The sequence below is a fragment of the Ranitomeya variabilis genome, chromosome 2, assembly GCF_051348905.1.
Source record: "Ranitomeya variabilis isolate aRanVar5 chromosome 2, aRanVar5.hap1, whole genome shotgun sequence".
NCBI lineage: Eukaryota > Metazoa > Chordata > Amphibia > Anura > Dendrobatidae > Ranitomeya > Ranitomeya variabilis.
In genome coordinates, this window is record NC_135233.1 from 377,836,782 (window position 1) to 377,854,525 (window position 17,744).

Sequence of the window (17,744 nt, forward strand, 5' to 3'; positions counted from 1 at the left end):
CTTATTTGAGATGCTTTGTGTCTGCTGATCAGGATGATTTGGTGGCTTTCTTGCCATTGGCCGAGTTTGCCCTTAATAATCGGGCTAGTTCGGCTACCTTGGTTTCGCCCTTCTTTTGTAATTTTGGTTTTCATCCTCGTTTTTCTTCGGGGCAGGTTGAGCCTTCTGATTGTCCTGGTGTGGATTCTGTGGTTGACAGGTTGCAGCAGATTTGGGCTCATGTGGTGGACAATTTGGTGTTGTCTCAGGAGGAGGCTCAGCGTTTTGCTAACCGTCGTCGGTGTGTTGGTTCCCGGCTTTGGGTTGGGGATTTGGTCTGGTTGTCTTCCCGTCATGTTCCTATGAAGGTTTCTTCCCCTAAGTGTAAGCCTCGGTTTATTGGTCCTTATAGGATTTCTGAGATTATCAATCCGGTGTCTTTTCGTTTGGCCCTTCCGGCCTCTTTTGCCATCCATAATGTTTTCCATAGATCTTTATTGAGGAAATATGTGGTGCCCGTTGTTCCCTCTGTTGATCCTCCTGCCCCTGTGTTGGTTGATGGGGAGTTGGAGTATGTGGTTGAGAAGATTTTGGATTCTCGTTTTTCGAGGCGGAAGCTTCAGTACCTTGTCAAATGGAAGGGTTATGGCCAGGAGGATAATTCTTGGGTTTTTGCCTCTGATGTCCATGCTGCTGATTTGGTCCGTGCCCTTCATCTGGCTCGTCCTGATCGGCCTGGGGGCTCTGGTGAGGGTTCGGTGACCCCTCTTCAAGGGGGGGTACTGTTGTGAATTCTGCTCTTGGGCTCCCTCCGGTGGTTGTTGGTGGTAGTGCAGTTGTCTCTGGGTTGTAATCCAGGGCAGGTGTTTCTGCTGATTGCAGCTCTACTAGGTATTTAGGTGTGCAGGATCCATTAGTCCCTGCCAGTTGTCCATTGTTCTTGGAGGGATTGCATCTCTGTCTGGCTCCTCATGCCCTGCTGTCAATTCAGCTAAGATAAGTGTCTGTTTTTTTGTCTCTGCAGCACACATGCAGTGTGCTTTACAATTCAGTGCAATTCATTGTGTTTTTGTCCAGCTTAGACTTTGTTTGGATTTTTCAGTCATGCTGGATTCTCTGGAGATGCAGATATACATTCTGTGTCTTTAGTTAGATGTAGAATTTTTGTATTATCTGCTGTGGATATTTTTAGGGTTTTAATACTGACCGCTTAGAATTCTGTCCTATCCTTTTCTATTTAGCTAGAAGTGCCTCTTTTGCTAAATCCTGTTTTCTGCCTGAGTGTGTCTTTCCTCTTATACTCACAGTCAATATTTGTGGGGGGCTGCCTATCCTTTGGGGTTCTGCTCTGAGGCAAGATAGAATTCCCATTTCCATCTATAGGGGTATTTAGTCCTCCGGCTGTGTCGAGGTGTCTAGGACGTGTTAGGTACACCCCACGGCTACTTCTAGTTGCGGTGTCAGTTTAGGGTTTGCGGTCAGTACAGGTACCACCTACTCCAGAGAAAGTCTCATGCGGCTCCAAGGTCACCGGATCATAACACTCCACCAGCACAATAGTGAGTGCAGCTCTGGAGTATAATACACGATGTAACTTAGGATCAGTAATGTAATGTGTGTACACAGTGACTGCAGCAGCAGAATAGTTAGTGCAGCTCTGGGGTATAATACAGGATGTAACTCAGGATCAGTTATGTAATGTATGTACACAGTGACTGCACCAGCACAATAGTGAGTGCAGCTCTGGAGTATAATACACGATGTAACTTAGGATCAGTAATGTAATGTGTGTACACAGTGACTGCACCAGCAGAATAGTTAGTGCAGCTCTGGGGTATAATACAGGATGTAACTCAGGATCAGTAATGTAATGTATATACACAGTGACTGCACCAGCAGAATAGTGAGTGCAGCTCTGGAGTATAATAGGAGGTAACTCAGAATCAGTAATGTAATGTATGTACACAGTGACTGCGCCAGCAGAATAGTGAGTGCAGCTCTGGAGTATAATACAGGATGTAACTCAGGATCAGTAATGTAATGTATGTACACAATGACTGCACCAGCAGAATAGTGAGTGCAGCTCTGGGGTATAATACAGGATGTAACTCAGGATCAGTAATGTCATATATGTACACAGTGACTGCACCAGCAGAATAGTGAGTGCAGCTCTGGAGTATAATACAGGATGTAACTCAGGATCAGTAATGTAATGTATGTACACAGTGACTGCACCAGCAGAATAGTGAGTGCAGCTCTGGAGTATAATACACGATGTAACTCAGGATCAGTAATGTAAGTTATGTACACAGTGGTGGCACCAGCAGAATAGTGAGTGCAGCTCTGGGGTATAATACAGGATGTAACTCAGGATCAGTAATGTAATGTATATACACAGTGACTGCACCAGCAGAATAGTGAGTGCAGCTCTGGACTATAATGCAGGATCAGTACAGGATGAGCACAGGATAATTAACAATTCTTTATATATATATGGCGCAGTTTTGTTTTTTTTTAGTTTTATATATACCTGCTTTTTGCATTTCATATAGTGTGCCCGCAATAAGATCATAAAAGATATTTGGGATTCATTTTAACATTTAAAAGGAATCTGCCACCGGGTTTTTGCTCTCCCATCTGACAGCAGCATGATGTAGGGGCAGAGATGTGGATTCTAGCGATGTATCACTTAAAGGGCTGATTGCTGCAGTTTTGATTAAAAAGTGTTTTATCTTCTGCAGATCTAGCTGCGCTCGGAATGCTGAGCGGTTTATAACCCCGCCCACACCCCTGTGCATACACAGAAAGCTGCCAATCAGTGTTGGGGGCGGGGTTAGACTACCTGGCAGAAGGTTTACTAGTCCTCTAGTAATAATCTCCTGCTGATTAAACCAGTGATTTTATGAAAAGTCCAGCAAGCAGCCCAGTAAGTGACACATCGCTGAAATCAGGATCTCTGTGCCTACATTATGCTGCTGTCAAATTATATGGCAAAACCTGGTGACAGATTTCCTTTAACCCCTTCCCGACCCATGACGCCACGTAGGCGTCATGAAAACCCGTGCCAATCCGACCCATGACGCCTATGTGGCGTCATGGAATGATCGCGTCCCTGCAGATCGGGTGAAGGGGTTAACTCCTATTTTACCCGATCTGCAGGGAGAGGGGGAGTGGTACTTCAGCCCAGGGGGGGTGGCTTCACCCCCCCGTGGCTACGATCGCTCTGATTGGCTGTTGAAAGTGAAACTGCCAATCAGAGCGATTTGTAATATTTCACCTAAAAAACTGGTGAAATATTACAATCCAGCCATGGCCGATGCTGCAATATCATCGGCCATGGCTGGAAATACTAAAGTGACCCCCCCCACACCCACCGATCCCCCCCCCAGTCCTCCGTTATGGGGTCCGGTCCCCTCCGTCCGCCTGCCGGCTCCCCCGTCCTCCTGTCCGCTCCCTCCTTGCTCATATCCACCCCCCCTGTGCTCCGATCCCCCCCCCCTGTGCTCCGATCCACCCCCCCACCACCCCTTCATACTTACCGATCCTCCCGGTGTCCGTACGTCTGCTCGCTGGGCGCCGCCATCTTCCAAAATGGCGGGCGCATGCTCAGTGCGCCCGCCGAATCTGCCAGTCGGCAGATTCCTTACAAGTACATTTTGATCGCTGTGGTAGGTTCTATCACAGCGATCAAAATAAAAAAAATAATAAATAACCCCCCCCCCCTTTATCACCCCCATAGGGACAATAATAAAATAAATATATATATTTTTTTTTTCCACTAGGGTTAGGGTTAGAACTAGGGTTAGAACTAGGGGTAGGGTTAGGGTTACGGGTAGGGTTAGGGGTAGGGTTATGGCATGTGCACACAGAGCGGATCGGCCGCGGATCCGCAGTGGATCGGCCGCGGATCCGCAGCGGATCGGCCGCGGATCCGCAGCGGATGGGCCGCGGATCCGCAGCGGATCGGCAGCGGATCCGCAGCGGATCGGCCGCGGATGCGCAGCGGATCGGCAGCGGATCCGCAGCGGATCCGCAGCGGATTGGCCGCGGATCCGCAGCGCATCGGCAGCGGATCCGCAGCGGATCGGCCGCGGATCCGCAGCGGATTGGCAGCGGATTGGCCGCGGATCCGCAGCGGATTGGCCGCGGATCCGCAGTGGATTGGCCGCGGATCCGCAGCGGATCGGCAGCGGATTGGCCGCGGATCCGCAGCGGATTGGCTGCGGATCCGCAGCGGATTGGCCGCTGCGAATTCGAAGCAGTTTTCCATCAGGTTTACAGTACCATGTACACCTAAGGAAAACCAAATCCGCTGTGCCCATGGTGCGGAAAATTCCGTGCAGAAACGCTGCGTTGTATTTTCCGCAGCATGTCAATTCTTTGTGCGGATTCCGCAGCGTTTTACACCTGTTCCTCAATAGGAATCCGCAGGTGAAATCCGCACAAAAAAACACTGGAAATCTGCTGTAAATCCGCAGGTAAAACGCAGTGCCTTTTACCTGCAGATTTTTCAAAAATCGTGCGGAAAAATCTCACACGAATCCGCAACGTGGGCACATAGCCTTAGGGTTAGGGTTGGAATTAGAGTTAGGGTTGGAATTAGGGCTAGGGTTTGAAATAGGGTTAAGATTAGGCTTGTGGTTAGGGTTACGGATAGGGTTAGGGGTGTGTTGGGGTTACAGTTGTGGTTAGGGTTGGGATTAGGGTTACGGTTGGGATTAGGGTTAGGATTAGGGTTGGAATTAGGGTTACGGGTGTGTTGCGGTTAGGGTTGTGGTTAGGGGTGTGTTGGGGTTAGGGTTGTGATTAGGGTTATGGCTACAGTTGGGATTAGGATTAGGGGTGTGTTGGGGTTAGTGTTGAAGTTAGAATTGAGGGGTTTCCACTGTTTAGGCACATCAGGGGTCTCCAAACGCAACATGGCGCCACCATTGATTCCAGCCAATCTTACGTTCAAAAAGTCAAATGGTGCTCCCGCCCTTCCAAGCCCCGACGTGCGCCCAAACAGTGGTTTACCCCCACATTTGGGGTACCAGCGTACTCAGGACAAACTGGGCAACAACTGTTGGGGTCCAATTTCTCCTGTTACCCTTGCAAAAATAAAAAATTACTTGCTAAAACATAATTTTTGAGGAAAGAACAATTATTATTTATTTTCACGGCTCTGCGTTATAAACTTCTGTGAAGCACTTGGGGGTTGAAAGTGCTCACCACACATCTAGATAAGTTCCTTCGGGGGTCTAGTTTCCAAAATGGGGTCACTTGTGGGGTGTTTCTACTGTTTAGGCACATCAGGGGCTCTGCAAATGCAATGTGACGCCCGCAGACCATTCCATCAAAGTCTGCATTTCAAATGTCACTACTTCCCTTCCGAGCCCTGACGTGCACCCAAACAGTGGTTTACCCCCACATATGGGGTATCAGCGTACTCACAACAAACTGGGCAACAAATATTGGGGTCCAAATTCTCCTGTTACCCTTGTGAAAATAAAAAATTGCTTGCTAAAACATCTTTTTTGAGGAAAGAAAAATGATTTTTTTATTTTCACGGCTCTGCGTTGTAAACTTCTGTGAAGCACTTGGGGGTTGAACGTGCTCACCACACATCTAGATAAGTTCCTTGGGGGGTCTAGTTTCCAAAATGGGGTCACTTGTGGGGGGTTTCTACTGTTTAGGCATATCAGGGGCTCTGCAAACGTAACATGATGCCCGCAGACCATTCCATCAAAGTCTGCATTCCAAAACGTCACTACTTCCCTTCCGAGCCCCGGCATGTGCCCAAACAGTGGTTTACCCCCACATATGGGGTATCAGCGTACTCAGGAGAAACTGGACAACAACTTTTGGGGTCCAATTTCTCCTGTTACTCTTGCAAAAATAAAAAATTCTGGGCTAAAAAAATATTTTTGAGGAAAGGAAACACATTTATTATTTTCACGGCTCTGCGTTATAAACTTCTGTGAAGCACTTGGGGGTTCAAAGTGCTCACCACACATCTAGATTAGTTCCTTGGGAGGTCTAGTTTCCAAAATGGGGTCACTTGTGCGGGAGCTCCAATGTTTAGGCACACAGGGGCTCTCCAAACGCGACATGGTGTCCGCTAATGATTGGAGCTAATTTTCCATTCAAAAAGCCAAATGGCGTGCCTTCCCTTCCGAGCCCTGCTGTGCGCCCAAACAGTGGTTTACCCCCACATATGGGGTATCATCGTACTCAGGACAAACTGGACAACAGCATTTGTGGTCCAATTTCTCCTATTACCCTTGGGAAAATAAAAGATTCTGGGCTAAAAATCATTTTTGAGGAAAGAAAAATTATTTTTTTATTTTCACGGCTCTGCGTTATAAACTTCTGTGAAGCACCTGGGGGTTATAAGTGCTCACTATGCATCTAGATAAGTTCTTTGGGGGGTCTAGTTTCCAAAATGGGGTCACTTGTAGGGGAGCTCCAATGTTTAGGCACACAGGGGCTCTCCAAACGCGACATGGTGTCCGCTAACGATTGGAGCTAATTTTCCATTCAAAAAGTCAAATGGCACGCCTCCCCTTCCGAGCCTTGCCGTGCACCCAAACAGTGGTTTACCCCCACATATGAGGTATCGGCATACTCAGGAGAAATTGCCCAACAAATTTTAGGATCCATTTTATCCTGTTGCCCATGTGAAAATGAAAGAATTGAGGCTAAAAGAAATTTTGTGTGAAAAAAAAAGTACTTTTTCATTTTTGCGGATCAATTTGTGAAGCACCTGGGGGTTTAAAGTGCTCACTATGCCTCTAGATGAGTTCCTTGGGGGGTCTAGTTTCCAAAATGGGGTCACTTGTGGAGGAGCTCCAATGTTTAGGCACACAGGGGCTTTCCAAACGCGACATGGTGTCCGCTAACGATGGAGATAATTTTTCATTCAAAAAGTCAAATGGCGCTCCTTCCCTTCCGAGCCTTACCATGTGCCCAAACAGTGGTTTACCCCCACATGTGAGGTATCAGTGTACTCAGGAGAAATTGCCCAACCAAATTTAGGATCCATTTTATCCTGTTGCCCATGTGAAAATGAAAAAATTGAGGCTAAAATAATTTTTTTGTGAAAAAAAAGTACTTTTTCATTTTTACGGATCAATTTGTGAAGCACCTGGGGGTTTAAAGTGCTCACTATGCTTCTAGATAAGTTCCTTGGGGGGTCTAGTTTCCAAAATGGGGTCACTTGTGGGGGAGCTCCAATGTTTAGGCACACGGGGGCTCTCCAAACGTGACATGGTGTCCGCTAAAGATTGGAGCCAATTTTTCATTCAAAAAGTCAAATGGCGCTCCTTCCCTTCCGAGCCCTGCCGTGCGCCCAAACAGTGGTTTACCCCCACATATGAGGTATCAGCGTACTCAGGACAAATTGCACAACAACGTCCGTGGTCCAGTTTCTCCTTTTACCGCTGGGAAAATAAAAAAATTGTTGCTAAAAGATAATTTTTGTGACTAAAAAGTTAAATGTTCATTTTTTACTTCCATGTTGCTTCTGCTGCTGTGAAACACCTGAAGGGTTAATAAACTTCTTGAATGTGGTTTTGAGCACCTTGAGGGGTGCAATTTTTAGAATGGTGTCACTTTTGGGTATTTTCAGCCATATAGAACCCTCAAAATGACTTCAAATGTGAGGTGGTCCCTAAAAAAAATGGTTTTGTAAATTTTGTTGTAAAAATGAGAAATCACTGGTCAAATTTTAACCCTTATAACTTCCTAGCAAAAAAAAAAAATTGTTTCCAAAATTGTGCTGATGTAAAGTAGACATGTGGGAAACGTTATTTATTAACTATTTTGTGTCACATAACTCTCTGGTTTAACAGAATAAAAATTCAAAATGTGAAAATTGCGAAATTTTCAAATTTTTTGCCAAATTTCCGTTTTTTTCACAAATAAACTCAGAAATTATCGACCTAAATTTACCACTAACATGAAGCCCAATATGTCACGAAAAAACAATCTCAGAATCGCTAGGATCCGTTGAAGCGTTCCTGAGTTATTACCTCATAAAGGGACACTGGTCAGAATTGCAAAAAACGGCAAGGTCATTAAGGCCAAAATAGGCTGGGTCATGAAGGGGTTAAATACTGTTTTTTTCTTTATTATACCTGATTTCCCCTGTAACTGGTACTGGTATATTAGGCCTAGTTACAGGGGAAATTCTGCTGCCTGGGTGTATAGCAGAGGTGACGGGTTCCTCTTGGACCCAGCAGCTCCTGCTCCCTTCCTAAACCCAGCGCTCACCTAAAAGTGGAGACCGTAATAAACAGCCTTACCTTCTCTATGGGGAGTCTGGCTGTGTCTGACAGTCTGCCCCCCCCCCGCCCCCGCAGCTGGACAATCACATATAGAGCAGAATGCAGGCTGCCCGGATGATTATTATCTAGGGGCAATCTGGAAGTAGTTTAAAACGTTGCATCTATTTGCCTTCTACAACGTCTGTGTTGCACTGTTTATTGCTGGCTGCAGAATGAGTTAACGGAGGATCCATCAGTGAGCTCGTTCTGACTCTTTTCTTGATCCTTTGAGTTAATTTATGATCCGCTGGACGTCCCACCAGAATGAGCTCACTGACGGGTTCTCAGTTAATTCATTCTGCAACTTTATGTTCTCTCATGTTCCTTCTTTTCTTTCCCAGGCATTTACCACTGTTACATGGAGTATGACACCTTCAAGAAGACGGGGGCGACGATCAACAATGTGGGCTTCACCACCAACCTGAGCGCCTATTTCAGTGTGCAGGAGACATGGCTGGCCTTCTGTATGTCCCTACCCACCTATCCACATGTCCGTCAAAGCTTAGGAAGAATCATTTAAAGGGCCAGTACACCATTTTAAGAGCCTCTGCGAGCAATTTGCTGGGGAAAGCCTCAAACAAACAGACATTCACCCTACAGGACAATTAATACTTGGCGGCTCTGATAAATGGCCATAGGCCAGCGGCATCCTAACGGCTGATAACAGTGAGAGCTAGAGCGTTAGGCTTGGTGTTCTGCCTGAGTGTTTGTGTCAGTGCCACCATCTAGTCGCCATACACGGTACTGCAGCAGCTGAGAACTGATGTATAATGGGAAAAATGAAAAATATTAATTTTTTTTTCACTTATATAGCACCATTCAGATAACGGCACGGATCACTTATCTGATCTGATGTCTTCCATAGTCTTTATCTAGATTTTCACCTGATTAGTAACGGCCGTACACATGAGATATCGGTCAGACGAGTGTTAGCGCACATTTACATCGGCTGCTATACGGGAACAGTTATTACACAGCGTAAATGTGCAGAGCCCTCGCTCGTCAGGCTGAAGTGATTATACAATTGTTTAAAAATGTTAATTCTCGGCAGCACATTGTCCCGTGTAAACAGGAGATGTGCTGCCGAGTGGTGTTAACAATCGTCCTGTGCTCGTAGATGTGCTGCCGAGCCTTTCTGTACATCTGCCGCTCTCTAATACTGTGTTATCACCCACAGTCATCATCCTCCTGGTGGTGGAGGTCATCCTGCTCCTACTCCTGCTCTTCCTGCGGAAGCGGATTCTCATCGCCATCGCGCTGATTAAAGAAGCCAGCAAGTGAGCGGGGGAGGGGAAACGACCCAGCGGCCCGGGGGTGTAAAGCGTCTGTCGGTGACCGCCTCTCTTTGTCTCCACAGGGCGATCGCTCACATCATGTCCTCCCTGTTTTATCCCCTTGTCACCTTCGTTCTGCTGGTGGTGTGTGTGGCGTACTGGGGCATGACCGCTTTGTATCCTTCATCAGCAGCCGGCATATACCTTCCTGATAGAGATTCAGCCCCTGGGATGACAGAAAGGGGTTAACAGTGTAACGTTCTCCCAGACAGCGCCCCCTCTGAGCACAGGTTGTGGGTGGTATTGCAGCTCAGTCTCATACAGTGGAGCTAATCTGCGACATCACACACACCAGGTATAGAGCCGCTGCACTGGTCTTGGGGAGAGCAGCCATGTTTCTTCACTTCAGGAAGAGTTGTACTTGTGGTCCCAAAAGTCCTTAGAAGCTCCAGCACTTCTTGTTATGGGGAAGAGGAAAAAATGACAAATCTCGGAAAGTCTGACTCCTCATCTGGTCCCGTCCTTCATACTGATTCTTATCACTACCCTGTTACCTAAATAATAGAAGATCTTCTTAAAGGGGTTGTTTCACCAACAAGGTGTGATTACAGGATGGATGGGAAATGTGATCATAAGGCCCCAATGGTTATAGAAATGAGGTCATAAAGTCCCCTGTGTATAGAGCAGTAGAAATCATGTGCAACCACTGCTCCATGCACTAGTGGTGGTCGCACATGCTCAGTACAGCTCCATTCACAGTCTTCAGCAGTGGTGGTCACACATGCTCAGTACCGCTCCATCCACAGTCTACAGCGGTGGTGGTCGCACATGCTCAGTACCGCTCCATTCACAGTCTACAGCAGTGGTGGTCGCACATGCTCAGTACCGCTCCATCCACAGTCTACAGCAGTGGTGGTCGCACATGCTCAGTACCGCTCCATCTACAGTCTACAGCAGTGGTGGTCGCACATGCTCAGTACCGCTCCATCCAAACTCTACAGCAGTGGTTGCACACGCTCCATCTACAGTCTACAGCAGTGGTGGTCACACATGCTCAGTACTGCTCCATCCACACTCTACAGCAGTGGTGGTCGCACATGTTCAGTACCGCTCCATCTACAGTCTACAGCAGTGGTGGTCGCACATGCTCAGTACCGCTCCATCCAAACTCTACAGCAGTGGTTGCACATGCTCCATCTACAGTCTACAGCAGTGGTGGTCACACATGCTCAGTACTGCTCCATCCACACTCTACAGCAGTGGTGGTCACACATGTTCAGTACTGCTCCATCCACACTCTACAGCAGTGGTGGTTGCACATGCTCAGTACTGCTCCTTTCACACAGGGGACTTTTAGAACACCTGTTCTTGTGATTGGTGGAACTCCACTGAGTGAGTGGCAGCTGTTGGGGCTGATCCTACAGAATCTCATGTTAGAAGTGCCGTTTCGGGGTTGGGAAGCCTCTGATGTGCAGTAGACATGGTGGCGACACAGGATCCTTAACTTCCCCAGATATCTGGCAACCTCAGGAACTCCAATATATGTGATATCCACCCCGAACAGCAGCATCGCAGGGTGCACCAATATAACTGGGAACGAAACCTGTGACCCGATGGTGAGTATGGGGCACGTCTGCGCTCAGGGCAATGTGTGGCCTATCACAGGGCTGGCTGTGTACAATGGCCGTGTGTTACGAGTCATCCGTGGCCATAGACGAACACCCCTCAGGAAAACCTGCCATCAGTTGTAATCAGGGGGACAATCTGTCAGGCAGTAATCAATTTCCTGCAGCGCCCCCTCAGGAGAACGGAAGCATATGCACATTTGCATTGGAGTGTGGTGGGTAGTGCAGGATAATGGCGGCTCATCCAGAGCGGGAGCCTCCTGGCGCAACACAGCGTACGTGGCCTCTACCCACTCAGGTACTCGATGTACACCCGATCCATCACACAACACTGTACTGTGCTGCTACACTGTAACGAGTCCTCACCTGTGCATGCTGCCATCATCCAGCCCAAGCAGAACACTGGTGAGGAGTAATAGCCAGCGCGCATTATAGGCGGCGGGCGGCTGTCATATCTCGTGTCCTCCCTCTCGCAGGCCTTTAACGCCTCCAGCACCAGCTGCCCCGAGGCGCGATGCATCTTCTACAAGTATAACACCGAGGGAATCTTCCAGCAAAACCTCTTCAACCTGCAGATCTACAACGTGATCGGCTTCCTCTGGTGCATTAACTTTGTCATCGCCCTGGGCCAGTGCGTCCTCGCCGGGACCTTCGCCTCCTATTATTGGGCTTTCCACAAACCAAAGGACATCCCATACTTCCCCGTGTCCGCCGCCTTCATGAGAACCCTGAGGTGAGAGTCTTCTCCACAGCAGAACCGATAATCACTGGTGGCTTCACCAGGGGCCATGTTACATCTATATATTAACATGTGGCAGGAGGGGGAGGATTTCTCCATATCACCTAGGTCTAATACCAGACTCATACTTCCAGCTCTGTACAGATGACTTTTCAGCAGCCTAAATTATCATCACAGACAATGATTACAATGACTGATAACACCTCTATATACAGTAGATCACACAGCATCCACCATTCACAATAGGTGATGTCACAGCTCACCTCCTCCTCCTGTACAATGACTGATAACACCTCTATATACAGCAGATAACACAGGATCCACCATTCACAATAGGTGATGTCACAGTTCACCTCCTCCTCCTGTACAATGATTGATAACACCTCTATATACAGTAGATAACACAGGATCCACCATTCACAATGGATGATGTCACAGCTCACCTCCTCCTCCTGTACAATGACTGATAACACCTCTATATACAGTAGCTAACACAGGATCCACCATTCACAATAGGTGATGTCACAGCTCACCTCCTCCTCCTGTACAATGACTGATAACACCACTATATACACTAGATAACACAGGATCCACCATTCACAATAGGTGATGTCACAGCTCACCTCCTCCTGTACAATGACTGATAACACCTCTATATACAGTAGATAACACAGGATCCTCCATTCACAATAGGTGATGTCACAGCTCACCTCCTCCTGTACAATGACTGATAACACCTCTATATACAGTAGATCACAGGGGATCCAGTGTTAACAGTAGGTGAAGTATGATATCAGTCTATTGTTAATTTCCACCTAAAGAACAGTATGTAGGCGTCTAATATTAGGTCTCGTTTTACCATGATGACACATAAATCTGCATAGGAGCTGTATACGCAAAATGGTGGGAGATTTTTAATGAACATTTTTTTTAGAAAGTTGCTTCAGTTTTATGTCGGAACAGTTTTGATGACCTGGCTGTGGATATGGACTTTCCCTTTAAATATCTCACACTTGATGCCAATGAGCAGCTGTATTTATCTCTGTAATAGTTTGTGTCCCCTGTGACTGTCGCCCCCCAGGTATCACACAGGATCGCTGGCATTTGGGGCCCTCATCCTTACCATTGTCCAACTGATCAGAATCATCCTGGAGTATCTGGACCACCGGCTGAAAGGTAAAGCGTTCAGGAGACGCCTCGCCGTCCGGTATGTGGCGCGCCATCCGGTATGTGGTGCGCCATCCGGTATGTGGTGCACCATCCGGTATGTGGTGCAGGAAGGCGCCCGGCCGATACGAGTGTGCACCTCCGTGTAATGGCCTCTCTCTCCACTAGGGGCACAGAACGCCTGCACGCGCTTCCTCCTCTGCTGCCTGAAGTGCTGCTTCTGGTGTCTGGAGAAGTTCATCAAGTTCTTGAACCGAAACGCGTATATCATGGTAACTCCCTATCTATGAATGCTGCACATCGGCCCTTAGGAACGTGCAAGGAAGAACTTTGTGTTTTCTTGTTTTTACTTCTTCTCTCCATTCATACCCAAAGCGAAGTTCACAGTTCTCCTGATGACTTTTGGAAACAGACGGCAGTTTGGCTCCTCGCCATTCAGCCTTACTGATGGTTTCCTTCCTTCTTGTGCAGATTGCGGTTTACGGAAAGAATTTCTGCGTTTCCGCCAAAAATGCCTTCAAGCTGCTGATGAGAAACATTGTGAGGTGACCGCACGCGGCCCCCTGGCCCCCAATGTTACACACCTGTGCATACATGTGTCTCCTGCTTATTACACAGGGTCACATCACCTCGGATAAGTGTCTGTCTATCACTAATATGACTCGTGAGTAATGAGTGGTGAGCTGGCGGGAGGAGACGGGCGGCATGTCGTGGGCAGTGTGTGGCGAGGATCTGGCACCATGACCAGGACTTGGTGGGTTTACGTGGAGTTGGCAGATGATCAGTGACTCGCCATATTGACCTGGATTTGGTATATACGGAGTAATATATTCCTTGGCTTTTTGAGTTGGTCTTCAGTGTAACATATGGCTCGGTGCCCTGAATCGGGCATGGCATGTTGAGCTAGACTAAGACTTTGCTTGTACTGAGTAATGTCAGAACTGGACATGATGCATTGAGCTGGACTTGGAGCTGGACTTGGGCCTAGTCAAGCTCACACATTACTCAGCAGATGTAAAGTCCATCTTAAGTAGTATAGAACCTAACACTTTGAGCTGGGCTTAGCGCTTTGAGATATACCTGGACCTTCCATATTCTGAGTAATGCAGATCGGTGATCTGAGCTGGGCTTAGCACATTGAGCTAGACCTGGACTTTCCATATTCTGAGTAATGCAGATTGGTGCTTTGAGCTGAGCTTAGAATATGGAAGGTCCAAGTCCAGCTCAATGTGCTAAGCTCAGCTCAAAGCACCAATCTGCATTACTCAGAATATGGAAAGTCCAGGTCTAGCTCAATGTGCTGAGTATTGCAGATTGGTGCTCTGAGCTGAGCTTAGCACATAGAGCTGGACTTGGACCTTCCATATTCTGAGAATTGCAGATTGGTGCTCAGAGCTGGGCTTAGCACATTCAGCTAGACCTGGACGTTCCGTATTCTGAGTAATGCAGATGGGTGCTCTGAGCTGGGCTTAGCACATTGACCTGGACCTGGACTTTGCATGTTGTGAGTGATGTGTGAGCTGGACCTTGCATGTAGAACTGGATTTGATGTGTTCACTATGAGTTGGCGAGATCTAAGTGACTGAACATATTGTGTTGGACTTGATTTGTGATCTGGACTTGACAGAAGTACCGTATGTCTTGTTGAGTTGGACTTGGATGGTGGAATGTAATGGAGGATTTTGCATGTTCTCCTGGCCTATGCATGTTGTGGATATCTGGTGCACCTTGGTGCTGACCTGGCTTCCCATGTGGTTTTGGAATATTCAGCCTCCACTGTCTGGTTGGAGTGTCCTTTCTGCGGTGGAATATGTTATCTGCTACTTCTGACATCTGTGCTTTTCTCCGCAGGGTCGTTGTGCTGGATAAGGTCACAGATTTGCTGATCTTCTTCGGGAAACTGATTGTGGTCGGTGGAGTAGGTGAGGAAACCAAATGACCACAACCATGAAATCTGTACTGACTGCCACCAATATTTGTAACTTTCCTCCCTTGTGCTACCTGTGCCTCCACATGTGACCCCTTACGGTGATCTTCTGCCACCACCTCCCTCATCATGGCACTACATGACAGTCTTTCATTGTCATCACCATGGCCTCCGAATTCCTTCATCTCTGTTAGATCTGTAGATCTCTCACTTATGTGCGGTGTCTTCTTCTCCTCAGGAGTCCTCGCGTTTTTCTTCTTCTCGGGCCGTCTACCGATTCCAAACGATGCCTTCAAGTCGCCGACTCTGAATTACTACTGGATACCCATTCTGGTGAGGACCTAGGAGGGGCACGTTACCAATGTGGACACTGATGGGATAACCTGGTCATATCAATGGCTTCACAAATAGCGGTCCTGGAGCCCTTGAAGGACTCTTCTCGGTGGTCGGGTTCTCACACGTTATGTACTTTTTTTTTCTTTCTTGCAGACGGTGGTGTTAGGGTCGTACATGATCGCGCAAGGCTTCTTCAGCGTGTACACTATGTGCGTGGACACTCTCTTCCTCTGCTTCTGTGAGTATACATTACCATTTACGAAGATGCTAGCTGTTGACCTACAGATGTCTGATTTGGCCCCGGTGGTCAGCTTGGACCTCAAGTCAGGCAGCTGAACCATGGAATCCTTCCAAATTTCATGATGCTGGCTAGTCCATAAGATCTCTACCTCGTAGACGCCATCACGGCTGTACTGTATCTCCTGGGCTCGGAGGAGGGTGGATCGATGGGTCTGAGATGACTAGACAGAGAGACATCAGTGACTGAGGCTTGGGGATCTACTCAAACCTTGTGACCAGGAAGAGTTCCCCTATCGTCCTTATCAGCCCAACCATAATGTGGCATCACCGTCCGACCTGCTGACCTCTCCTCTCCATCTTTTCCAGTGGAAGACTTAGAAAGACACGACGGTTCCCCCGAGAAGCCATATTACATGTCCAAGTCTCTGATGTCTATCCTAAACAAGAAGAACCGGCCTCCTAAGGGCCAGGACAAAAAGAAGAAATAATCACTTGTCTGCAGAGATTCGTGGACGATTCTCTTATTGATAACATTATTATTATTGATTTAGTTTGGTGCCCTCCACAGATTTCAGGGCGGCCATTTTGTTTACATTTTTGACCACCGCACCCATCAAAGGTTTATTGACTGCTGTGCCGAACCAAAGAGAATGGCTGCATCTGGCTTCTATTGCCGCCCATGAATGACCTGGTTTGGTAGAGAAGCGTCACACTGATGGTCACCGAAGTCCCCCCTCTACACCACTCGGCAGCCATTACACCAGGATTACATGAGTGAGGAGAATCGGTCACAATGTCCGACTGTTCCTCCTGTGACCTCTCAGCTGAGAATGTGTCTTCTTGTTTCTCCTGGCAGCCATTAGTAAGTCCAGTAGAAGGCACAACTACTTGAAGATGGGCAGGAGCAGCCTATCGTGACGTCATGTTTGCCTGGAGCATAACTATGGCCGCCGGATCTCATTGTCATCTATTGTTCTAAAACAATGGCCACTTCAAGGGTCAAAAACTACACTAGAAAGAAATGCTTAGAAGTTTCCGTGGGATCAGCTGAAGTTCAGGATCTATTATGGTCCTTACAAGCCTAAGTAGTTTTCCAGTAGTCTTCAAGGGGCATATTGAGTTTTTTGATTCGCAAGTAACAGGCAGTGCGCTTTGAAAGGACATATTAATATTGGGGGGGGCTTAGGTATTTAATAGGGAATTTATAACAGACAACATGGTCTGCGACCATGGAGCCATTTTTAATATATTTATAGTGTCCTGTTATTACCACATCCTCCACTAGGGGGAGCGCCTATTCAAATCAGTATAAATGTATGTGCTGTGAGCTCCCCCTGGTGGCTTTGTTATATATGACAATATTAGGTCACTATGGTTGATCTAAATCTGAGCGGTGATAATTTCCTACGCCACGTACAGATGTATAGAAATAAAAACCGCAGATAGATTGTCGCGTAATAAGTCCCAACTTTTCTATCCTCAATGTCCGTTACTTGGTTCCTGTCTAGATCATCACCGTATGCAGTTTCCTCATCTATATTCAGTCTTGGTGACCTTAGAGAAGGAACTAGAGGCGTCTCCAGCAATATCCTAAAAAATAGCCAAAGAGGAGGGGTTAGCCTGAGCGTAGCCTCCACTAGAGCGCACTTTACAGTGTATATAATCCTTTGATTACATCTTCTGCTTTTAGATTTTTATATGTTTTATATCCTATGTACATAATCCTGTATATTGTGTGTCCATAGATTTCCAGTAAATAAATATTTTCATAAGAGTTTAATAAATTGAAGTATAAAAAATAATCTGACTTCATGATTACGTCGTATGTGAAACTGTTATAAGATAATGCATAAGGGAATCTGATAAAAAAAAAAAAAATCTGCTTCTTTCTTGACTTATGAGCCACTTCTTTCCCCACTGCCTCCTGAACTCCTCAGTTATTCTAAAAAAAAAAAAAAGAAAAAAAAAAAAGTCTAAAATCTTCCCTGCTGAAAATAAGACACGGCCAGGGCTCATTGACTTTAATAGGCAGCTGTAATCTGTTCCCTCAACGTAGAGGCATGAGTGAGGTAGACACACACACACACAGATGGTGATGCTGCTTTCTAGTAAGCGTTTGTTTTACTGTGGAGCAGGATTCACAGCTACACT

General features: G+C 47.0%; 1 protein-coding gene across 1 annotated transcript in view; it reads left to right on the top strand.

Annotated features, from left to right (window-relative positions):
* The window catches only part of SLC44A4 (solute carrier family 44 member 4), an 82,916-nt gene extending 65,521 nt beyond the window's left edge, over positions 1-17,395 (top strand). Inside the window, exons 11-22 of the mRNA XM_077286077.1 lie at positions 8,627-8,749; positions 9,463-9,562; positions 9,643-9,735; positions 11,073-11,175; positions 11,661-11,917; positions 13,005-13,099; positions 13,259-13,362; positions 13,562-13,635; positions 14,942-15,012; positions 15,256-15,350; positions 15,507-15,591; positions 15,960-17,395. Of these exons, the coding sequence (XP_077142192.1) occupies positions 8,627-8,749; positions 9,463-9,562; positions 9,643-9,735; positions 11,073-11,175; positions 11,661-11,917; positions 13,005-13,099; positions 13,259-13,362; positions 13,562-13,635; positions 14,942-15,012; positions 15,256-15,350; positions 15,507-15,591; positions 15,960-16,081 (1,322 nt within the window). The 3' untranslated portion in view covers positions 16,082-17,395. The remainder of the gene's footprint in view (positions 1-8,626; positions 8,750-9,462; positions 9,563-9,642; positions 9,736-11,072; positions 11,176-11,660; positions 11,918-13,004; positions 13,100-13,258; positions 13,363-13,561; positions 13,636-14,941; positions 15,013-15,255; positions 15,351-15,506; positions 15,592-15,959) is intronic.
* Positions 17,396-17,744: the final 349 nt, after the last annotated feature.